At 38.1% G+C, this 22,513-nt stretch overlaps 1 protein-coding gene across 3 annotated transcripts; it reads left to right on the plus strand.

Moving 5' to 3' along the window:
• Positions 1-966: 966 nt before the first annotated feature.
• Positions 967-19,679, plus strand: ANGEL2 (angel homolog 2). 3 transcript variants are annotated; one of them, XM_068986032.1, is made up of 9 exons: positions 1,027-1,085; positions 3,241-3,566; positions 8,866-9,122; positions 9,996-10,065; positions 11,561-11,982; positions 12,880-13,006; positions 13,391-13,448; positions 15,359-15,522; positions 17,367-19,679. In XM_068986032.1, the coding sequence occupies exons 1-9, from the start codon at positions 1,027-1,029 to the stop codon at positions 17,516-17,518; spliced, it is 1,635 nt and encodes a 544-aa protein (XP_068842133.1). In that variant the 3' UTR covers positions 17,519-19,679. The 3 variants fall into 3 exon arrangements, with proteins under 3 accessions (XP_068842135.1, XP_068842133.1, XP_068842134.1); XM_068986033.1 differs by lacking the exon at positions 1,027-1,085 and adding an exon at positions 1,209-1,257; XM_068986034.1 differs by lacking the exon at positions 3,241-3,566 and having other exon boundaries at positions 967-1,085.
• Positions 19,680-22,513: the final 2,834 nt, after the last annotated feature.

Below are 22,513 nucleotides of genomic sequence, written 5' to 3' on the forward strand. Positions count from 1 at the left end.
ATCCGCCCGCAATGCGGGAGACCTGGGTTCAAGCCCTGGGTGGGGAAGATTCCTTGGCGGAGGGCGGCACAGCAACCCACTCTAGTATGGACGGAGGAACCTGGCGGGCTACAGTTCATGGGGTCGCAGAGTCCCACACCGCTAAGCCGCTAAGCACAGCACAGTTGGGGCTGATTATCAAAAACAAAAAAGAGACCAACAAAAAACCCAACTGCCACTCCTGAAGAGCCAGGAGCAAAAGCAGGGCATTGCACCCGCAATCTGCACTGAACAGAGGTGGGCATTTAAAAGTGAGCTCTGCAGACGTGGTCCCGAAAACTTCATTGAAAAAATCTGTGGTACCACGATTCTGTGGGAACCCAGAGAAGTTTTTCCCTACCTTGAGCCGATACAAATAACACTTCCCCCCCCCCCCGCCCTTAAAAAGTTACTGCTAAAAACAGTAACTGCAGTGCTTGCTTGCTAAGTCGCTTCAGTCGTGTTCGACTCTGTGAGACCCTGTTGACTGCAGCCCGCCAGGTTCTGTCCCAGGGATTCTCCAGGCAAGAATACTGGAGTGGGTTGCCATGCCCTCCTCCAGGGGATCTTCCCCACCCAGGGATCTAACCGACGTCTCTTCAGTCTCCGGCATTGGCAGGGGTGGGGTGTGTTTCTTTACTATTAGCGCCACCTGGGAAACCCAACTGCAGTGAACCCTCCCATCATCTTTAATCAAGCTGTTCTCAGCTCTTAGTTAATTTCCCGTCTCTTGAACACCCGAGTCGGCTGTTTCGCCCTATTCAGAAATGGCTGCGCCGGCTTCACAGGCTCTGCGCATGCTTCTTGAACACAATTTGGCGCCGAGACAATTCGGCGACTTTTGCAGCGCAAGATGGGGACTTGGCCGCGGGCAAGATCGAGCTTCCCGGCATGCTTTGCAGTCGGGCCGCGAGGCCCCGCGTCTAGTGATGGGGAGCCCCTGGTGCTTGACGCCGCCAAATCGGCCGTAGAGGTGGACGTCGTGACCGGGAGCCGCGGAGTGGAAAGATGGAAGCGTGGCGCTGTGTGAGGAGGGGCTACGGCCGCTGTGTGGTGGGGAGAGGCCGGTCAGTAGGGCTGGGTGGCGGGAGGGAAGAGGGAGGGGCGGGCGGCCCGGGGGCGGGAGCGGGCGGCCCGGGGGAACCGGGGCGGGGCGGGCTGGGGTGTCGGGGTTGGCAGCGGAAGAGGGTCCGGGCCGCGATGCCGCCGGGACAGACCTCTGGAGACCCTGAGGGATAGGTAAACCCGGCGCGCGGCCCGCGCAGCGCGGGCCCGAAGCGCCGAACGCGTCGGCCGAGGGCCGGGCTCGTGCTTCCCCGGGCCGGGCTGGCCTCGGAGCCCCGGCCCACTTCCCGTAACCCAGCCCGAGCCTCCGGGTGCCCGGCCTCCTCCCCCAGCCCCGCGGAGCCCCGGGCGGGGAGCTGCGGGTCAGCTAGCGAGGCCGCCGTTCGCCGCGGGTTCGGGGCGGCCTGACCCCCGGGAGGCGCGCGCCTGCTGCACACGCCCAGGGGCTGCTCTGTTGGTGTGTGGATGCCTCGCAAACTTTTCCCTTCCCCTCCCCTGGGATCCCAACCTTTTACCATGATTACCAAATTCTCGTTCCACATCGATACTACCGGATAATTTACTTGTGAAATTGACTTATCTTTGAATAAAAAGCACTTCAAGAGGTGCTGCCCACATTAGCGCCTTTCTAAGTAGTATCCATGAGTTGCTGGCTTTGATACACTGATTTTTTTTTCTAATACACTTTAAAATAAATGCTTAGGTATTATTTAATTGTGTATCATATGAAACTGACTGGTGTATTATCACACGTGGGAAATACAGCACCGTCTCAGTTTTTACATCAGTTACGGGGATCAGGTTTTGACTCCTGTAGTTTGGGGACTTTACTGTTCGTAGGCAGCGTTTCCTGAGTACCAGCTGTGTGCCACGCACTGTGCTAGGCACTTGGGAAGAGACCCAGATTAAAAGGAATTAGGGTGCTCTGGCCCCAAAGGAGCCCATCAATTTAAGAGAAAATAAAAAGTCTGTATAAGTAACTACAAATACAGCGAATAAGTTTTGTAGTACAAATATTATATTAGAATACGGTAGCTTATTGGGATGGAAAGTGTATGGCTTTTCTCCAAATCTCAATGGCTTTCAGACTTGTCACAAAACAGGATAGACTTACCCATGTCATGCCTTTAAAAGTTTACAATTATGTTGAGTTTAGAGAGCAATTTGAGAAAGGGTAAACTGCTCAATAAATTTATATAAAAATGTAAATGCTGGTGAAACAAATATAAAAAGTCAAGTAACAGTAAATACAATTTAAACAAAATTCCCTTGGTGATGAAAGTGGACATTATTGACACTGACTTGGAAATATAGCTTTAATGAATTCTGGAGGACAGGAGGAGTCTTTCTCAGGATTGTAGCTATTTGCCAGAATAGTGTTTTAGTGCTTGAGTTGCATTGTTTTATAAGAGAGCCTGAGAGCAATATATCTATTCAAAATAATGATAACACTATTTCAGAGACATTTTTCATGATAGAGCCTATCATATAATTGGTATCAGATAATTGGTGCTATTGGGTTTGGAGTGTTGGTGAATTTATAGTAAGTAATTCTTTTTCATTTCCCTCAAGGAGGAGCGAGCTTAAAAGAGAAAAAAGTAGCATGGAAAAATAAATTGTGTACTGATTAGCAGGAGAGGTAGGTAGTTTCGTGAAGTAGTGATAGGCTTTTGTTTTCTTAGCTATAAAGATGTTTGGAAAATAAAACCTTGGTATAAAAAAGTTGTTCAGAAACATATTTTTACTCCAAACCCAGGTTAGAGAGATTCACTTTTATTATAGTCAGCTTCTGTGTTCTGTATTTAAGTATTATGAGTGCTGTGGGTTTTATTTGTCCATTAGGTTTTATTAGATGCTAGAAAGCTACTCAATACAGTTTGGTGATTGGTTTATCTCTTAGTTGAATTGTGTGGACTTTTAGAAGTTTATCTGGTACTTGGGGAGGCTGGTGGATTCTCTGTTAAGTGTTTAGAATACCATTCATAGTTGTTTAGGGAGCATTTTGAGGTATTGCCACAAGCAGTGAAATCCTTCAGACTGAGAAGTCAGATTTTAAATATTAGACATTACCTTCCCTTGAGGAAACAGATTTAGATTCTGTGTGCTATATAGCTGAACAAAAAGTGGTGCCTCAAGGAGTGTATTTATTTCTTTTAGATACCCCATGTTACCCCACCACCAGAAGAGTCTGGGCAGAGACTGGACTACACCGTGGGAGAATCTGCAAAAGTGTTGCTGGAACAGACATATTTCTAGTTGTATGAGGTGGCCTGGACATTATTCTCGCGCTCCTTACCCATACTTCAGTAGTAGGCATTTCTCACTAAATTGGAGACCACCTTGTTTGTTTGAGTCTAGAGCTCCGTTTCAGTACTGGAACTGGAGGCCTGACAGCCTGAGCCAGACTTCTTTGATTCATCTCTCTAGTTACATCATGAACTCTGAGGGAGATGAGCCTTCATCAAAACGAAGAAAACACCAAGGTAAAGGTGACATTTATCTTGGTGGAGAAATAGACATAAGCCATAGCATAATTGAAATTTTTCATATTTAATCTTTAAGAAAACCTCCTGCAGGTTTTAGAGGTGTTTGTTTTACTTTTAACCAGTACTTTTCTGTTAGGAAAACGGAAATTATTTTTTTAAATTAAGTCTTTTAAAAAAAATCTTCAATTAATTGTGTATTTCTGGCAGTAAAAATAAAAGTCACTCTTCATATAAAGTTGGAAAACAATGGAGAACCAGATGGAAACATTAAGAATAATTTTAAAATTCAGTGTTTTGGAAACAAAGATTCTTAGATTTCTTAGAAATTGATAACATGTATTCTTGAGATTTCACAGATACATTAAAAAAACATTATGTTTTCATTTTTAATGTTAGTGTTGTTATAAGACGAAAGAATTTCCTTAAATAGAAACAATCATAAGTGAAAAATATTTTCTTATGGAATCTGATTTTAGCTTGTTAAATTTATATTTCTCATGATGGGTCTTTAGACATAATCAAAAGTCTTTGGGAAGTTTATCTTTTAACTACATCTTATTCAACTTTAAGACAGTTTTTTCTAGCTATCTTGGTTATTTCTATTTTTCTCCTGTTCTTTTTACTCTCAGCAATTCACCAGACTCTCTGTGCTTCCAGCCCTGCCCTCCTCCGAAAGGATACATGAGTAGTCTAAGTAAATTTGGAATTGTCATTCTTACTGAGCTACAGTTGTCGATGAAGATCATTCCTCTGAAGATACTTAGAAATAGGCTGTGTGGGTGTTAACTGGCAGGGAGCGGACATAAGTTTGTCAAAGAAAGGTGTTCAGAGCGAGTCTCACCTGGGAGTAAGAGCTAGATTAGTTAGAACTCTTCTAAGTAGGACTTCTACTACACATTTAAGTAGAAATTCTAATTACTCAGAAGAAGTGGCAATCTATTTGTATAGCGCTTAACCACCAATGTGTTTGTAAACAAGTATTTGAATGATTGAAAGGTACATTTAGAATCATTAAAATGAGGTTCCTAAGAACAACCCATCATCTGAGGCTGTATGAGGACATGAGATGGCTGCTCATTCATGTATTCATTGTTCATCAGGTTAACACATTCCGCTTCTGTTTAGCCTTTTGTAAATCTGGTGGGCTCTCAGGTGGGGACGTGGTGTAGTGACCCCAGGCATGGGCTTAGGAAACACTCCTGCGCTCATTCTGCTCCACCACTAACTGTGTGAGTTTGGACAGGTTACGAACCTCTCTGCTCCTTGGTTTCCTAGTGTAAAATAATGCCTGCTTTGAAAGCCTGTGGAGGATGAAGTGAGACATATTCAAAGTGCCTAACACATTGCTGGCTTCATAGTAGGTACTCAGAAAATCCTGGTGGTATTGTTTTCCCTTTAATGGATGGGGAATTACATTTACAGACCGATAAACTTTGATTGCAACCTGACTCTCTATATGTCCGTTCTTCCTAGGTTTTGTGAATAAGGAAAATGCTCTTCGTTAAGCCATATTTGTGACTTCTGATATTTCACTAATACTACTTTTCAATCAAGAGAACAGCATTGCTAACTTGCCTGTCACTTTAAAGTGGTGTTTGAAGGATTTGTGTGACCCAATTATGACCTTTTAATTAGGCACCCTAGAAACCCAATCAGGCCTAATTGCTTGCTTTTTTTGACTCATCTGTCTTCTCTGCTGTGACCACCTTGTTCCTCCTGACATGGAAGGTATATAAACTTTTGTAGTGTGCATTTATGTTGTGAAGTCTGTGAAAGCCAAAGACTGTTCACTCTCTCAGTAGTTTTCAAATTGTCTTCCATGGAACCCAAGCATTCGAACAAATTTCTGTATGTTCATTCAAAGCAAATGTGGTCAAATGAAATGTGTTTACCCCGTCATCCCAGCCCCAGTCCCAGCCTATCAGGTGTTGATGGTCAGGACATGAAAAATAATGCCAAAGGGCTATACAGACTGTAGAAGTCTGAAAGCTACTGTATTGATTTGATCATCTTGTGGTCTTGGTTATTTAAAAAAATGGAATTGCCAAGAGAGTTGGTTTGAACTCTTAATGGCCAGGGCTATACAAATCTTATGCTTTTATATGCCATTATATATACATATTTTATAAGAAAGCATGAATGAATTTAATGCAGTGGTGCCACCAGGGTAGTGCTGTAAGTTTGTGATGATAGCTAACATTTTGTTGTATGACTAGAACCCTCTCCATCTCATTTACATAAAAAGATTTAATGATTTGTGGCTAAAACTGTAGACAGTCCCTAATTTATGAGGGAATTATGTTCTCAATAATCTGTTCTTAAGAATCAGTTCTGTTTTCCTCATAGAAACTATGTTATAAATTTCAGAGTAGCTGTGCAGAGTCAGTATCAGTAGCTTTAGTTCTGGCCTTTAGGGGTTCAGTTCATTCGCTCAGTCGTCTCTGACTGTTTGCGACACCATGAACCAGGCCTCCCTGTCCGTCACCAGCTCCCAGAGTTCACCCAAACTCATGTCCATTGAATCAGTGATGCCATCCAGCCATCTCATCCTCTGTCGTCCCCTTCTCCTTCTATACTCAATCTTTCCCAGCATCAGGGTCTTTTCCATTGAGTCAGCTCTTCGCATCAGGAGGCCACAGTGTTGGAGTTTCAGCTTCAACATGAGTCCTTCCAATGAACACCCAGGACTGATCTCCTTTAGAATGGACTGGTTGGATCTCCTTGCAGTCCAAGGGACTCTCAAGAGTCTTCTCCAACACCACAGTTCAAAAGCATCAATTCTTCTGTGCTCAGCTTTCTTCACAGTCCAACTCTCACATCCATACATGACCACTGGAAAAACCAAAGCCTTGACTAGACAGACCTTCGTTGACAAAGTAATGTCTCTGCTTTTTAATATGCTATCTAGGTTGGTCATAACTTTTTTCCAAGGAGTAAGTGTCTTTTAATTTCATGGCTGCAATCACCATCTGCAGTGATTTTGGAGCCCCCCCCAAATAAAGGCATTTAGGAGTAGGATTCTCCATATTCAGTGAAGGATAAGGGATAGTTTCCTTCTCTTTCCTGGGCATAGGATAAGCACTGGGCTAAATTATGTGATAGTTGAATGCTTTTCTTAATTTGGTTTTCTTTCCTTCATCATTTTTACCTTTCTCCTCAGGCTCCTAGGACCACAACTCCCCTGTTCCACTCAGACCTCGCTATTCATAAAAATTACCTTCTTCTGTCCTCTGGTCAGACTTCCTGTTCCTTCAGTGCTGCAGATATCAGTGCAACAGATATCAGCTTTTAGATTAAAGTCACTTAAAATTTTTACTTCATTAACATTTCTAGAGTGTACTGATACTTTTTTTTCTTTCACCTTTTTTGAGCTATAACTGACATTACCAGCAGTCTAAGTTTAAGGTGAACAGCATAATGATTTAGCTTACTACATCATGGAAGGATTACCACAATAAGTTTTGTGAACCTCCATCATCCCAAAGAGACACAAAAGAAAGGGGAAAGAAATATTTTGTATGTAATGTGAGCTTTTAGAATTTAAAACAACCTTCATATAGAACATGCTACAGTGTTAATTAAATTTGCCATGTTGTGCATCACATCCCTATTACTTATTTTTCTTATAACTGAAAGTTTGTACCTTTTGACTGCCTGCAGCTAGTTCCCCCACCCCTCTAGAGTGTGTTGATATTCTGTAAATATATCATAGTTGCAGAAGATTGGGAGAAATCTTTCACAGTCCTTCCTATCAGAGATAATTACTCTTAAAAATAGTGGTATATTTCCTTGTAGTCTTTTCCCCCCATGTTTAGAATACTCTTCCTCAGTTTATTTTTTATTTAATTTTTAATTGGAGAAATTTAGGGATTCCAAGGAGAAGGCAATGGCAACCCACTCCAGTACTCTTGCCTGAAAAATCCCATGGATAGAGGAGCCTGGTAGGCTGAGTCCATGGGGTCGCAAAGAGTCGGACACAGCTGAGCAACTTCACTTTCCCTTTTCACTTTCATGCATTGGAGAAGGAAATGGCAACCCACTCCAGTGTTCTTGCCTGAAGAATCCCAGGGACAGGGAACCTGGTGGGCTGCCGTCTGTGGGGTCGCACAGAGTCGGACATGACTGGAGCAACTTAGCAGCAGCAGCAGCAGCAGGGATTCTAAATCAGTGAAATGAAAGCCTTACAGGAAAAGGGAGATATCTAGGGCTGAGATTTTCTCATATCATCTAATTGTGCTTGAAAGTCCATCTTCAAATCTTTTTGTTTCCCAAGTTCATCCCAATTCTTGTTTTTCCCTTTTAAGCTTATAGATTCTCTAAAAAGTTCCACGTTTGTCTTTATGGCTTTCATGACAGTAAGAGTATCCTCTTTATTGATGGGGAGAGGAAGATCGAAGGAGTATGTGTGTTGCCTATGAGTATTTATACATATATATGGTACTGTGTTTATGTATCTGTAGATACATATATGTATGTGTGTATATATGTATTTTTTTAAGTAACATGTCTAAATCAAAGACTGCTTGTAATTTCAGAATCTCTTGCTGTTTCATCTTGTTCTCGATACTTTTTCAGTGTACGTGGTATTTTTGCGGAATATAAACTGTCACACATTCCTGATTGTTGCATGCTAAGTTTGTCAATCAGGAATTATCATTTACTAGCATTGTATAGCTATGTTACATTTAACTTCTGCTTTAGCGTGCATTAAAAATAGTTCTTTTGTTTATTTCGTTAGCATTCTTCCAGTAAATACTGCTTCCATTTACTGTCATTTTATACCCTTCATTCACGTCTAAACCGGATTTCTCAGATGAATTGTCTCAGGAACATAGTTAAGCATTTGATGATCTTGTTGTACTAGTAGACGAAAAAATGCAGTGTGAAATTATCTTGTTGAAAGACCAGCTGTGCCATACAAGTATATTATCCTGGCTGTGAAGTTGCTGAGCATGTCTGTGGCAAATCCATGTCATAACCATGGGGAAGTGAGAAGCCATGACCCCTGTGTAGTCTTAGCTTTGTTGACACACACTCAGAGCCTCCAGAATGACTTCCTGAACCCTCTTAAACATGTTTGTGCCTCTTGGATCAGGCAGTGTATCATTTCATGGTTTTTGTAAACAATTTGACAACCATTTCTAGTCATGAGGTGCTACAGTATCATTTTCTAAGGGAAAACATTCTGTTCATTGCTTATAAGAATTTTTAAAAGGCAAAAAATACTTAACATGCAGGAAAATATATGATCTGTTTTTTATTAATTCTCTGTATTTTGTCTAATATATTTTAACAGGCACAATACAGCGGCATTGGGAATATATATGTAACCATAATAAAGAAAACACGAAGATCCTAGGAGACGAAAATGTTGATCCCATATGTGAAGACAGTGAGAACAAGTTTGACTTTTCAGTGATGTCCTATAATATACTTTCACAAGATTTACTGGAAGACAATTCACACCTTTATAAACACTGCCGGCGGCCGGTATTACACTGGAGTTTTAGGTTTCCCAATATTCTGAAAGAAATTAAACACTTTGATGCAGATGTAAGTGTAAAATATCATCAGAATTCTTCATATAAGGAAAAGTTGGATTCATTTCTGAACTAAATGGTTTTTTATCCCTTTTGTTTGTGAAGTGAGAAGGGAAGGCCTATATAGTTATAGGTGGATTCCCTAGCAGTCCAGTGGCTAGAACTCTGTGCTTAACACGCCCACGGCTCGAGTTCCATTCCTGGTCGGGGAACTAAGATCCCACAAGCCACAGTGTGGCCCCTGCCCCCAATTTTTTTTAATAGATAAGATGATGAAACAGCTTTGAATAGGGTATTATAACTTTGGAGGCATAACTTGCTAATGGTTGTTGATATAAATGATTATATAACTTTTCAGAAGAGATCCAAAAAGTTTTAAGTATCAATCAGGTTTGAGACAGGGACTGGTACCATATTAAGTATTCAGTAAATACTTCCTTTGATTGAAAATTTTAATAATTCATGCAAAAATTAATTTAGATGATAGCATTCAAAAGACTAGAAGGATTTAGTATGAATGAACTTGTAAATTCAGGAAAAATATTCCAGAATATAAATTATATTAACATTGATTTTAATCATGTGCTCTCAGATAACTTTCTTAAAAATAATAAACTATGTTAACATTGACCAGCATATAAATTATAAATATTTCCTTTGGGGAATACCAGTTTTGGATAATAAGAGGGATTCATGTGAGTAAAGGTCATGGTTTTGGGGACTGATCAAATTTGGAGACGTTAATTTGATAGATTTATACAAGAAAAAATTATTTCAGGTTTCATCAGGTTTTTTAAAATTTTAGAAACCTCATTTTAAAACAAAAGCACCAGAAAATTCATATTTGTATTTTTTTGTGTTAATTCAAGCCATTTTTTCTTCTAAGGTACTTTGTTTGCAAGAAGTTCAAGAAGATCATTATGGAACTGAGATCAGGCCAAGTTTGGAATCATTGGGTACAAATGTAACTTTTATTTTAGCCAGATTTACTTAATGAGTTGTTAAAACATAGCTTGCTAACAAAGGTGTGTGGTATATTTGAACTAAAAATCTTAATTTTGAAAAACAGCTTAATACCCATTTTAAGAGATCAAGAAAAGATTGAAGTATTTCAAATGGGAACTTTTGAGTTGATACATATTTTAATTCAAATGGAAAGGTGTGCAAGAATCTCTTCATAGCTACATTTCTAGTCTTTGCCCATGGCAACCCACTCCAGTGTTCTTGCCTGGAGAATCCCAGGGACGGGGGAGCCTGGTGGGCTGCCGTCTATGGGGTCACACAGAGTCGGACATGACTGAAGCAACTTAGCAGCAGCAGCAGCAGACTCCTAAGATTCTGAGTTCCGTGAGATTAGGGACCATTGTATCTAGTTCGTCATTTTATAACACCTATGTCCGCGGTGCGTAATTGAATGAATACCTTTAGAAACAGGTCATCTCTGAGAAATGCTGCCTGCGTTGCGTTCATTCATTCAGCACGTATGTTTTTGAGTGTCTGCACCGTGCACTATTGAAGGCAGTGGGGACACAGCAGTGAGCAGAACAGATAACAGGTCTCTATCCTTGCGGAGCATATGTGCTGGTGGAGAAAGGCCAAGAATAAATTGAACAAACAAGTAGATAGTACCTCAGGTAATGAGAGTTTTCTGGAGAAAAACATAGGAAGGGGGAAATGGGTCAGTTTTCCGTTTTAAACAAAATGACTAGAGAAAGCAATTTTTGAGTAAAGACCTAAAGGAGGTGAAGGAACAAGTGGTGGCTGGAGCATTCCAGCTGGTGGAGATGGCTAAGAGAAGGTTGGAGTGCCTTGAGGCAAGACAAACTGCTGTGTGTGGAGTGGAACAAGCAGGGAAGAGTTAGAGGCCAAAAGGTAAGAGATCTGGGCTCGGGAGAGAGGGGGCAGATTGCTATAAGGTCGTTGTCTTTGCCTTGACTCTGACTTTTGTTAGGATGGAAATGAGAGTGTGATAACACACACGTATGTAACACTGCAGTCTGCCGGTAAAAAAAAATCTGTTTGACCCAGAAGTAGACTTTTTTGATTCCAACAGTTTTTAACATCCTACCTTACTAATATTTTTAAAAATACACTTTGGTAAACATTGTCCGGGCTTCTGTGGTGCTCAGAGGGCAAAGCGTCTGCCTGCCATGCGGGAGACCCAGGTTTGGTCCATGAGTCGGGAAGATCTGGAGACGGAAATGGCAACCCACTCCAGTATTCTTGCCTGGAAAATCCCACAGACAGAGGAGCCTGGTAGGCTATAGTCCATGGGGTGTCAAAGAGTCGGACACGGCTAAGAGACTTCGCTCGCAAACATTGTCCAAAAATTAGAATTTTGTTTTGCCATATTTATTATTTTTTGCAAGTGTGGCAAAACACAGTTCTGTTACTTTCATATATATATAAAAAAACAGTCATCTTTGTTAAGAATTTTTTTCTTTCTTACAGGTTATCACTGTGAATACAAGATGCGGACAGGAAGGAAACCTGATGGCTGTGCCATTTGCTTCAAACATTCCAAATTTTCACTCTTATCAGTGAACCCAGTGGAATTCTACCGCCGTGATGTTCCTCTATTGGACAGAGACAATGTTGGATTAGTGTTGCTCTTGCAACCCAAGATTCCAAGTGCTGCCTCCCCTGCCATCTGTGTAGCTAACACACATCTGTTGTATAATCCAAGGCGAGGTGACATTAAACTGACCCAATTGGCAATGCTTCTGGCAGAGATTTCCAGTGTTGCCCATCAGAAAGACGGCAGCTTCTGCCCCATTGTTATGTGTGGGGACTTCAATTCTGTTCCTGGTTCTCCACTCTATAGTTTTATTAAGGAAGGAAAATTGAATTATGAAGGACTCGCCATAGGAAAGGTAAGTGCATTCCTTCTTACTAGGAGGTGGGTGTGGGTCTCTGTCTTCATTGTAAAGCGAGGACAGAGCTTTACCTTGTAAACTCATCCCAGAGCCGTTTGAAAACCTCAGATGAACCAGTACCCTCACTTTACCAGGCTGCAGTGATGATCCATAGCTACTCATAAGTAATTATATTCACTGGATTTAATTCACTTTTCCATCTATTTGTGACAACATTCTGCTTGGAGGAAGTAGGAGCCAACAAAAAATTCAGAATGGGGGTGATGAAGGAAAATAAAACCTTTGACAGACATGAGTGCTTCATAAATAAGGAGCTCACAGGTGCAGAATAGCGTTTTGAATGCTGGCTGTGGGCCAAAGAGTTGGAAAAACAGTAATTTAATATTTGCTTATTATATAAATTTTCCTTTACATAAGGATAAATATTTCAGTTCTTTAGCAGAGTATAATTTATCCCATGTTTTTATTTTTATTGTTCTTTTCTTCTGCTTAGTTCAGATCATTTCCTCTTCAGTACATTTAACCAAAATAAGCCCTCACCACTGAGTTTTGGATGATAGTTTAAAATTTTATGAGTTGATCTTTCTTAGTATTTTATATAACAGGAACTATAATGCAGGTAGTAAAAAAAAGGAGGAGCAGTATTAGTCCAAAGCTATAGATCATTTAGATTTCCAAATTTGAGAAAAACATGCATAGGAAAAGATTACCATTTTTATGGAAGTAATAATGTTTTCTGGACTGTATTTGAGCAAAATTTTACAACCATGAATGATATAATGAATAAAGGATAATATTTACCATTCTTGGGTTTCCTTTTATTTTAAGAAATAAACTTTTCAGTACATAATTTAAAATCTATTTACCTAAGATACCTGTTGAAATTTTGTTTAGGTATCTGGCCAGGAACAGTCTTCACGGGGACAAAGAATTTTATCTATTCCAATTTGGCCCCCAAACCTAGGTATCTCACAGAACTGTGTGTATGAGGTACAGCAGGTACCAAAAGTAGAAAAGCCAGGTAAGTGTTTGCAATCCATTTTGGCAGTCTTCTTGATAATAGTGTTCCCTTTGAAGGCATAAAACTAAATTTTTAAAGGGATAACATCTCAGAGATGTATATTCATATATAAAAGCATAGAGTTCACTTTTTTTTTTTTCAAGAACTCTGATTACCTTTTTGAAAATCAACTTCCAAAATTACTTTTGCATGAATTACTTGCATGTTGCTTTGGACATGTTTGTGTTTTATTTTTGCAAATTCTGGAGACCACCATAATACAGATTCTGGGATGAACTATTTAACGAGGCATCTATCTAAACTAGAATGCCTTAAATACTGTTCCGAGAGTGAAAATAGAACAAGACACTGATAGTATTAATAAGCTTCTCTTTGTTCTTACAGATGGTGATCTGACGCAAACAGAGCTGGACAAATCAGAGGTCCTGGAAACAGCTGAAAAGTGAGTTCTGGAAAGCAGCAGTAGACATTTGCTGACTCTAGTTGAGTGAAGAAATCATTCCTCAAAAATCACTTGGTTAAAAAGCTGATGATAATTTGTGCTGGTGAAGAACGCTGGCTCTTAAGTCAAGCAGACTTGAGTTCTTACCCTAACTTTGCTGCTCTTTAGCTGTGTGATTTTAAGCAAGAAATCTAACATTTTTAAAAGGTTCAGTTTCTTTATAATTTGGGTTGTTGTGAGAACTAGATGAGACAAATCATGTAAAACTCAGTGTTTGACATACAGTAAGTGTTTAAGCATTGTTGTTTATAGAAACAATTTGTCCATGGACCTGAACCCACTAACATTTATTGCTATTATGTATTTAAACAAAGATGAAGATCACAGAAAAATATCTTTCAGATTTCAAGAGACTCTTTAGCCTCCTTTAACTGCTTACTGGATCTCAATAATAAATCTATAGGAGAATTGATCCAAAAAAAGAATATGGCTGTAGAAAAGATAATTACCTAAACTTATCTCTTAAACTACAGGGAAAGGTTGTCATAGGTAGCCAGGTAAAGATGCCTGGATTTCTTTTTATTAAAGAATCATGGATGCTTAGGGCTGTGATTGAAAAACATATATTTAATACAACAGGATGGAGACTTACATTTATGTCTTAGGAGATTCTCAAAATGTCTTGATTATTTCATAGTATGACTCTTCTATAGCTTTGACTTTTGTTTTAACATTTAAATTTCAGAATCACCTCTCATTTTTGTCTGCCTTCTTCTCAGTCTTATTATATTTTGTATCTCTTGTTTTGGGAAAATATATATAAGAACTAGTAAGAAAAGAGCAATTTTAAAAAATTAAAATTTATTTTAAAATTTTAAACCTTTTACAGTAGAAACTTCCCTGAGTGAGATTATTAAAAAGGCTACTCTTATTAGCAAATACTTAGTTTTGAGTAATTCTAAAATCTTTTTATAACAAAATAGCGTATAAGAAAAGCTACTTATATCTTTAAAATAGTGTCTTTATATGCATACTTGTATCTGTAAACTAAAATGTTAGTAGTAAGAACAGTTTGCAGTAGACCTATTTTACATTTGATAATATTGTAAATATAAGTCCTCAGACATAAAAAGTTTCTAAAACTTGGCAGTAGAGCGATTTGAAGCAATTACCTGTACTTATTGACCTATGAGCTCTTTAAAATCAGGGCAAAATCTTTATCAGTGTATCCTTAGCACTTAAGAAGAGATAGTGCCTGGGACTTAGGAGATGTTTGATAAATGTGTGTTGGATGAACAAAAAATTTCTTTTAAATTTTGTTTTGTTTTGTGACTTAAAATATCCTTAAAATTCATGATGTGTTAATGGGGATGATTATTAAATCTTTTGCCTGTGACATCATGTGTATTTGAAGAATGGGGTAAATGTAAGCCATTATATAGAAGCTGTTTTAAGATGCAGTACAAAATTATCTCACATACCATAGCAAGGATAACCATGGAAAAATATGGCCCCTGTGACATCAAAAGTCTGTCAGTTCTAAATAGTATTCCTAAAGGCCACTTTAATTTTCTTTCTTAGGAGCAGCAAAAAACTTACAAATTGTTTTAGAATATGTGTTCATTAGTAAGTGGAGGCTCTCAAATGTGTTATAATTAATTTTAAAAATCACATTAGTATGTTAATTATTGAGCTCCCTCACCCCACCCCACATATTATACCCCTGTTAATGGATTTTGGATATCATTGCATGAGTAAAGAAATGTGAGATTGTGATATGGTCTAATTAAATAAACATTGTCCTAATGTCTGATTTTGCCTGGAAATTTGAAAAAGTGCTTTAAGTAGGAGGAATTATACAAATCATTAAAAGCTTGATGGATGCTACTCTTTTTTTCCCTTCAATTTAGGTTATCTTCAAATTTACAGCACCATTTCAGCTTGTCATCTGTTTATTCACATTATTTTCCTGACACTGGAATCCCAGAAGTGACCACCTGTCATTCCCGAAGTGCCATAACTGTGGATTATATTTTCTATTCTGCTGAAAAGGAAGGTGTTGCTGAGCAGCCAGGTAAAGAATACGTGTCATCTTAAACTTCTGCTTGAGAACACAGTAACTAAAAACTTCAGGGCTGAAGCTGAGAAAGCCAAACATCTGTATGAAGTTCTCAATTTAGAAATTAAAAATATTTTAAAACTGGTAATATATTTGGCAGATTGGTAATATATCTGAGTAAATTAGTGTATCACTTGCAAAAGATGGAGGCCGTGAAATACGTCAGAGCAGATTCCTGGTGAATTACGTCCTCAGCTGCAGCCTCCAATCCCAGCCAGCTTTTGAGTTACTTTAGAGATCTTTGATATTGCCTTTCGCCTTTATTCACCACAGGTTTGTTGTTTTTCTTGCGACAGCAGCATCATGCAGTTTTGCACTTAAACTTTACTAAGGTCTGCCGCCTTCACTGTAGGGCCTTGCCTGACTGCCAACAGCTGACAGTTTGTCATGTTGACCCTGGAATATTGGTTCTTTCTGGAAAGAGAAGTCTGAAAAGTGTGTTTTCAAAAAGCAAAGGTGATAAAACACTTTGCCTTGTATGATTCATTGAAAACAAGGTATTAAATATTGGTCAAAGGATTTAACGTGGAGAAGAAAGTGAGGTTTAAAGTAGTGAAAGTGGAGTTGCTCAGTCGTCTCTGACTCTTTAACAACCCCATGGACTAGTCCATCAGGCTCTTCTGTCCATGGGATTCTCCAGGCAACAATACTGGAGTGGGTTGTTGTTCCCTTTTCCAGGGGATCTTGGAAAAGACCCAGGGATTGAACCTGGGTCTCCTGCATTGCAGGCAGATTCTTTACACCAGGGAACCAGGAGTCAAAAAAGTATTCAGAAAACTGAAAATCCTAAATGTGGGCAGCTAGTTTGTTTTCTGATTTTCCTCTTTTTTCTCTTCCTTTTTATTTTTTTCAATGCTACTTTTCTTTCCCAGTTTTCCCTTCTGTTTTTTTCTTTCTCTCCAAAAATAACCTTACTAGTAACACTCAGGAGATGGCCAACTCCTCTCCATTAGATCAACTCTACAAAATAACCTTGCTGCTTTGAATTTGTAATTTAGTTCTGGTAGTTGTCATACTGTATATATCCACTAGATGGCAGGAGTGTGCCATGAACCAGCATCTCCAATGTTAACATGAAGAGCCTGTCTTTTATTCCGCTTCTGTGGGTACTGACTCTCTGGGACCAAAGTATACTAATTTATTCTGCAGTCACTTCATAAATGTCCTACTTAGATGTGGCTTACTCTTTCAGTTTTATACAATTACAGAAAAGTTGATGGGGGAATTTCTTAGGTAGTTGGCAATCTCAAATTACTGTTAACATTCTTACGTGTTACATTGATATTTTCTTCTAAAGATTATTTGTAGAACTTGAAATTTTAAAAATCTGAAATAGGAAAACAAACATCTGAGACTGCTGTTTGTTTAAGAGTTATAATTAGGTTGCTGCTGCTGCTCGTGTCCGACTGTGCGACCCCATAGATGGCCTCCTACCAGGCTCCTCTGTCCCTGGGATTCTCCAGGCAAGAACACTGGAGTGGGTTGCCATGTCCTTCTCCAATGCATGAAAGTGAAGTCGATCAGTCGTGTCTGATTCTTAGTGACCCCATGAAACTGCAGCCTACCAGGCTCCCCCGTCCATGGGATTTTCCAGGCAAGAGTACTAGAGTGGGGTGCCATTGCCTTCTCTCCATAATTAGGTTATAACTCAATAAAAAACTAACCATATTTTAAACTGTTTCATATTAGATTTCCAGGGCAGTGTCAAATTACATATCATTTTTTCTTGTTTTAAAGACTTCTGTGGTCAATTCACAACCTGTTGTTTCTCTAAATATGTATGTGCTTTTTTAATGTAGGAGCTGAAGTTGCTTTGGTTGGTGGCTTGAAACTTCTAGCCAGACTGTCACTTCTTACAGAACAAGACTTATGGACTGTTAATGGACTTCCAAATGAAAATAACTCTTCAGATCATTTGCCTTTATTGGCTAAATTCAGACTTGAACTCTGACTCTTGATTACATATATACTTTGCTTTCCTGTTTCCCCCCCCCCCCAAGAATGTAAAGTTGTTCTTAAGAGTTTGCATGTTTATTTATTTTTACGCTATGAAATTTCTGAAGAGGTTTATGTTTAATGTTTGAAACAGGTAACAGAAGAAACAAGTTTACACTTTTCTTTTTTAATAATGAAAAAATATTTTCCTGACAAGTGAGATCTAAATGCTGTTCATTGCAAAAAAAGCTGTAAATATCTATTCTAAATCCTAGTAAAATTGACAGTGATTTTTAAATACGGCGCAACTTCTTTAGTTCTCTTAGGAAAAAAATTTTGTGTTTTTAGCAAGCTTTACAGTGGATCCAAAATATCTTTTGAGTTCTTGCAAACCACAATTCATTCCCTTCTAGAAGGCCTGATTTCATCACAAGGATCATGTCTGTTGAGTCTTAACTCATTCATCTCAGAAATCATTGGGTTGTTCACAATATCTAACTGTTTTAGTTTGTCTTTGATGGGGCTTGACAGTGCTTTTTAGAACTGTACAAGTTGCTTAATCCCTTTTATTACCATCCTGAGCCATGCAATGTGCCTGCATTTTATGGGGAAAATGTAGGTCACCATAACTAGTAGGCTGAGGTGTTTTGGACAAGCCCACTCTCAATCCTGTAGTGGACTGTACAGGGTGCCTGAGAGAGCAGGGACTGGGGTCATGCCTTGGGTTTCCCTAGTAATTTTTTTTTTTTTTTTAGTTTGAAGAAAAGATTCTGGATTGAAGGAAAGATTTTACTTTACTTAACCAATCCTGTAGAAATTTACTTTATTAGGAAACTTGTATTTGGAACAAAGTGGCAGCTATAAGATTCTTTTTATTTGCCTCAGAAATAAGAGGAAGCCAGCAGAACTCTAGAGGGGAGATAGCAACTTGGAGACCTAAGACTCTCTAATAGTTGATGTTAACTGTTTGGTGTAACTGTTGTCGTTTCTATAATGTTTGGGTTTTTGTCTTTTTTTTTTTAAATCATGATTCAGTAGTGTGAGATGGTGCTGGTCTTTTTTATAAAGCGGTTAAGAGTGGGTCTGAAAAATCCTGCAGTTGGCTGTTAGTGAGTGTTTGAATCAAACATTTTAAAACCTAAGGGAAAATTTACTCTTTTCTAGAATTGGGATCAAAGAACTATGTCCATTTTTACTAAGTAATTTTATATTGAATTATGCTGAATTATAAAAGTTTTTTATAGTGGGTTTTCTGAATAGAATGCTTCATTTTAAATTAGCAGCAGTAGTTACTTTATAAGCTCGGACTTTTTCTACTGAAGTATATTTACTAGTTATTAAAAAATAAACCAGATAAATACCCCCCAAAAGCATGTGGGTTATAAGGATTTCCCTAGTAAAAGTTAATAGTGTTATAGAAATACTTCTGTTTATTGTGTCACTTTTTTTAACTTAACCAGTATTAACCATATAGTTCTAGGATTTTCCACATTTTGTAGTAACAGTTTTCAAAGTATTACATGTTCTGATAAGCAGATATTGTCATCAGCAAATGATAACAGCAGATAGTATATTTATCCTTTTTAGTATTAGGGAAAGAAAAATGAAGATTAATGGATAACTATGTTGTGTTGTATGAATTTGTAAACAACTAACTTTATATATAGGTATTCTTGATAAACGAACATCCCTGAAAACCTCTGAAAACTTAATTTTTTGTATCCTGATTAATATATTGTGATTTTAGGCCCTTTTCATGTGTGTCACTTTGAATTAATCCCATAAAATTGCTTTCTGCTTTACCTTATAGAATGAAGTATTATTATGTGTGCTGGAGGCCAGGGAGTCCTTTGTAACTTTCTCACAGGCTTTTAAAGCTCCACTAAAATTAACTGTCCACTTGTCTTTACTTTGTTTGATCAGAAGAGTTAGTAACTGTTGGAGCCTTGTATTTACCTGCCAAAAGCAATTAAATTTGGTTAACTGCCGAAACCAAATCTCCCTGTCTCACCTGCTGTGCTATCCAGGTTTTAAATGGAAAGGGATACATTGCAGAATTGCAGTAATGAAATTTTGATTTTACTCTAGCTTTTGATATCAGTAGGTGTGTTTAAAATTGTCTTTAAGTTAGAGATCCAGAGTTCAAAAGGTTGGAAAAACATTCACTTTGTCAAGTCATTTGCACTTCGTCCATGTAAGTTACCTAATAAATTATTGTACTAGTACATTTGTGCCTGAAGGTTTTGTGGTAGATGAAGTAAGCTGTGTAACTCACTTGTTGCCTTGGGTGATGCCAAAATAGAAGGAAGCCAATAAGTGAATTAAGATACACCAAAATATTCATGTTTGGGAACACATGTAAGAATTAAAGATTTTAAAATTTATAAAAAAAAAAAAGATACACCAAAATAGAGATAAATTTAATACAGAATCTGAAAATTGTGGAAGAAGACAAGGGTGAGAGTGAAATTAGTTTACTAGAACAAGTATATAATAAGAATAAGGAAAAAAATCACACCATTTATATTTTCAGAAGGAAAACAATCCTTGAGTTTCCAGGATGATTTTATTCAAAGTCCCATGCTGTGTATAAACATACAAGTGATGAGAAAAACATTAAATTGAAACATGCACTTATCTGGCATTCTCTAAAATACCATTATACAAGTTTTCATTTACTTAGAAAAATACCCACTAAAACAGTCACAGTTTTTCTTAAGAGATCTAAAAAAAAATGTATTGGCCAGAACAAAGTCCAAGAGAATAAACAAGATTCTGAATTGTATGTCAAAAAAACTGTACAAGGTTGTACATAAAACTAGAGCTTACAAAAGCCTCGGGTATAGTAAGAATACGGAATTAAGATCTCCAAAGTTCTATTTACCAATATCTATTAATAAAATCCTTATGAAATAACTGACTTAGAAAAAGTGAAATGCTCATGATTTCAGAGTGTATAGAAAATACTAAATATCACTTTCTGAAATAAAAGTGTACTCAAAACAGCACAACATGTAGTCTAGAATCAAGATTTCTGTCATTCATTTAAACTTTGCATGTATTATCACAATGGCTTAAGCATAAAATTTCTTTTGCATTAACTTTTTTTAAAAACTAGATTTCAAATCATTTCATGGTTTTTATCTTTTGAATTATAACCAGATTTAAAATCAATTCTGTGGGGTAAATTATGTCATTTTTTTTTTCTTACCTTATTATCAGTTCACTAGAATATAGGAGTTTGGTACTTTTCTTGTGTCTTTTAGAAATTAACATACTCTATAGGCAATAAAAATAAGAGTAACAACTAAGAACATTTTGACTTATTTTCATGTTTCTGTTGACTAACTCTTGCTTTGGGGAAATGAATCTTAAAATCAAGAAGTGAGTGTGGAAGAAATCAGGTTACTAATTGAATCTTCAAGCCAGTTGGCAGTTTTAAGGCTTAGACATCAGCATATTAGAAACATATTGTCTCCCCATTCTGTGGGAGACAAGGATATGCAAATATTGACACTCCATATTTTAGACTGGACAGTACTTAATACTTGGAAAATCCTATTCCAAGCCCTTAGAATGACTGCAGTATTATATCAATACTATAAGTAGTCTACTTATTGGATATAATAAACTTTCAGATTGATAAACATGATTATATTTCATCTAGAGAGCTAAGTCCGTATTTTAGAATGAAAATGAAATGATTCTCGGACTACTCCAAACATCTAAATACATGTGGCCAGGAGGCTGTAAATGGGTTTGTCTTGAGAAGGTTAAAATAACTCATTTCCAATTCTACTGATAGTACTATTCTTAAAAGTGGTTAAGTCCTGAATGTGTTTAACTGTTTTAATCTAATCTGAGACGTAGATTGGACTGACTTGGTCCTTTTTCATGTAAAGGACATTCGACTTCTTTTTTCAAGGAAAGTACTTTCCATTAATAACACCGATAGTGAGCTCAGCTGCACATGGCTGAAGGATAGAGTCTTTTTCCTTCCCATGTCGCCCTCAGAGGTAAAGAATCTGAATGAGCAGATTCTTATTTTTTTACTCCCTTCCCAAAATCACCTTCAGGTAAAGAAAGCCAGAGAGGGAGGCCCCAAGACTGAAATAACACTTTTGTTGACTAACAGACTTCTACTTAAAATACGCTGTTTGGTCTCATGAGTTGGCATGGTTGCTAAGATCAAACAAGTGAAGTCGAAGCTGTACTCTTGATAACACACGGACTTGGTATGCCAGTTATTCTGTGTGGTCTGCAGCAGAAGTTCACTGTAACTGCCATATGCAGGCCAGATACTCATACCCTGCCCCATGGAGAGCATCACACTTTAAGGTGTAACACCATACCCGAAGGCTTTTCCGTTTAAAAAACAGGTTCTGCTTCTCCAATTCACTGCATTTCCCAATACCAGTTCCTAAACGTTATGAAGTGGTACCTAAAAACGGTACTGGCAAAGAATCACATCATGCCATGTTTGGTCTTAATATAAGACGTCAGAACACCTACCTACCAACAGTGAGTCCTTCAGAACCAAGGCCTGACTCAGAGTTTAAAACTCAGGTGAAATGTGAACAGAAAGGTTATCTAGTTCTCAAAACCTACTGATTCTCTCTCGGCCTGTGTCTGAGGGTGTTATTGTCAGAGGTAATTGCAATACTGCTGAATTTGGGTAACAGTACATGACCTCATGTGCTTTTCACTGGAGTCTGCAAAGTTTAAATGTTAGTGACAGAACACAGACTGGCTTCTGAGCGTGCTTTTTTGTTTTGTTTTGAAAGAACAAAAGCTGCTGTCAGTGAATGCTGTAAGAAAGATTAAGAAAGTAGTAACTCCAAGATCCTGAAAATGATTTCCCGTATTGCCAGAAGAATTTCAGTGCTCTTTAAGTAAAACACTTGCATATAATACCTAAAATCTCATCACATGTGCACCAGGAAAAAAATTCCAGACCTTGTGGAGATCCCCATGGGAAATACTGGGGAAACAATACAAATAGAATTAAAAA

Source organism: Capricornis sumatraensis, chromosome 14, assembly GCF_032405125.1.
Source record: "Capricornis sumatraensis isolate serow.1 chromosome 14, serow.2, whole genome shotgun sequence".
Taxonomy (NCBI): Eukaryota; Metazoa; Chordata; class Mammalia; order Artiodactyla; family Bovidae; genus Capricornis; species Capricornis sumatraensis.

What these genes read in the sequence shown, in the direction of transcription:
- ANGEL2 (XM_068986032.1), top strand. Translation starts at nt 1,027, where the DNA reads ATGGAAGCGTGGCGCTGTGTGAGGAGGGGCTACGGCCGCTGTGTGGTG. An exon ending in TTAAACACTTTGATGCAGAT is followed by an intron (nt 9,123 to 9,995) that starts GTAAGTGTAAAA and finishes TTTTCTTCTAAG; the next exon opens with GTACTTTGTTTGCAAGAAGT. An exon ending in GTCCTGGAAACAGCTGAAAA is followed by an intron (nt 13,449 to 15,358) that starts GTGAGTTCTGGA and finishes CCTTCAATTTAG; the next exon opens with GTTATCTTCAAATTTACAGC.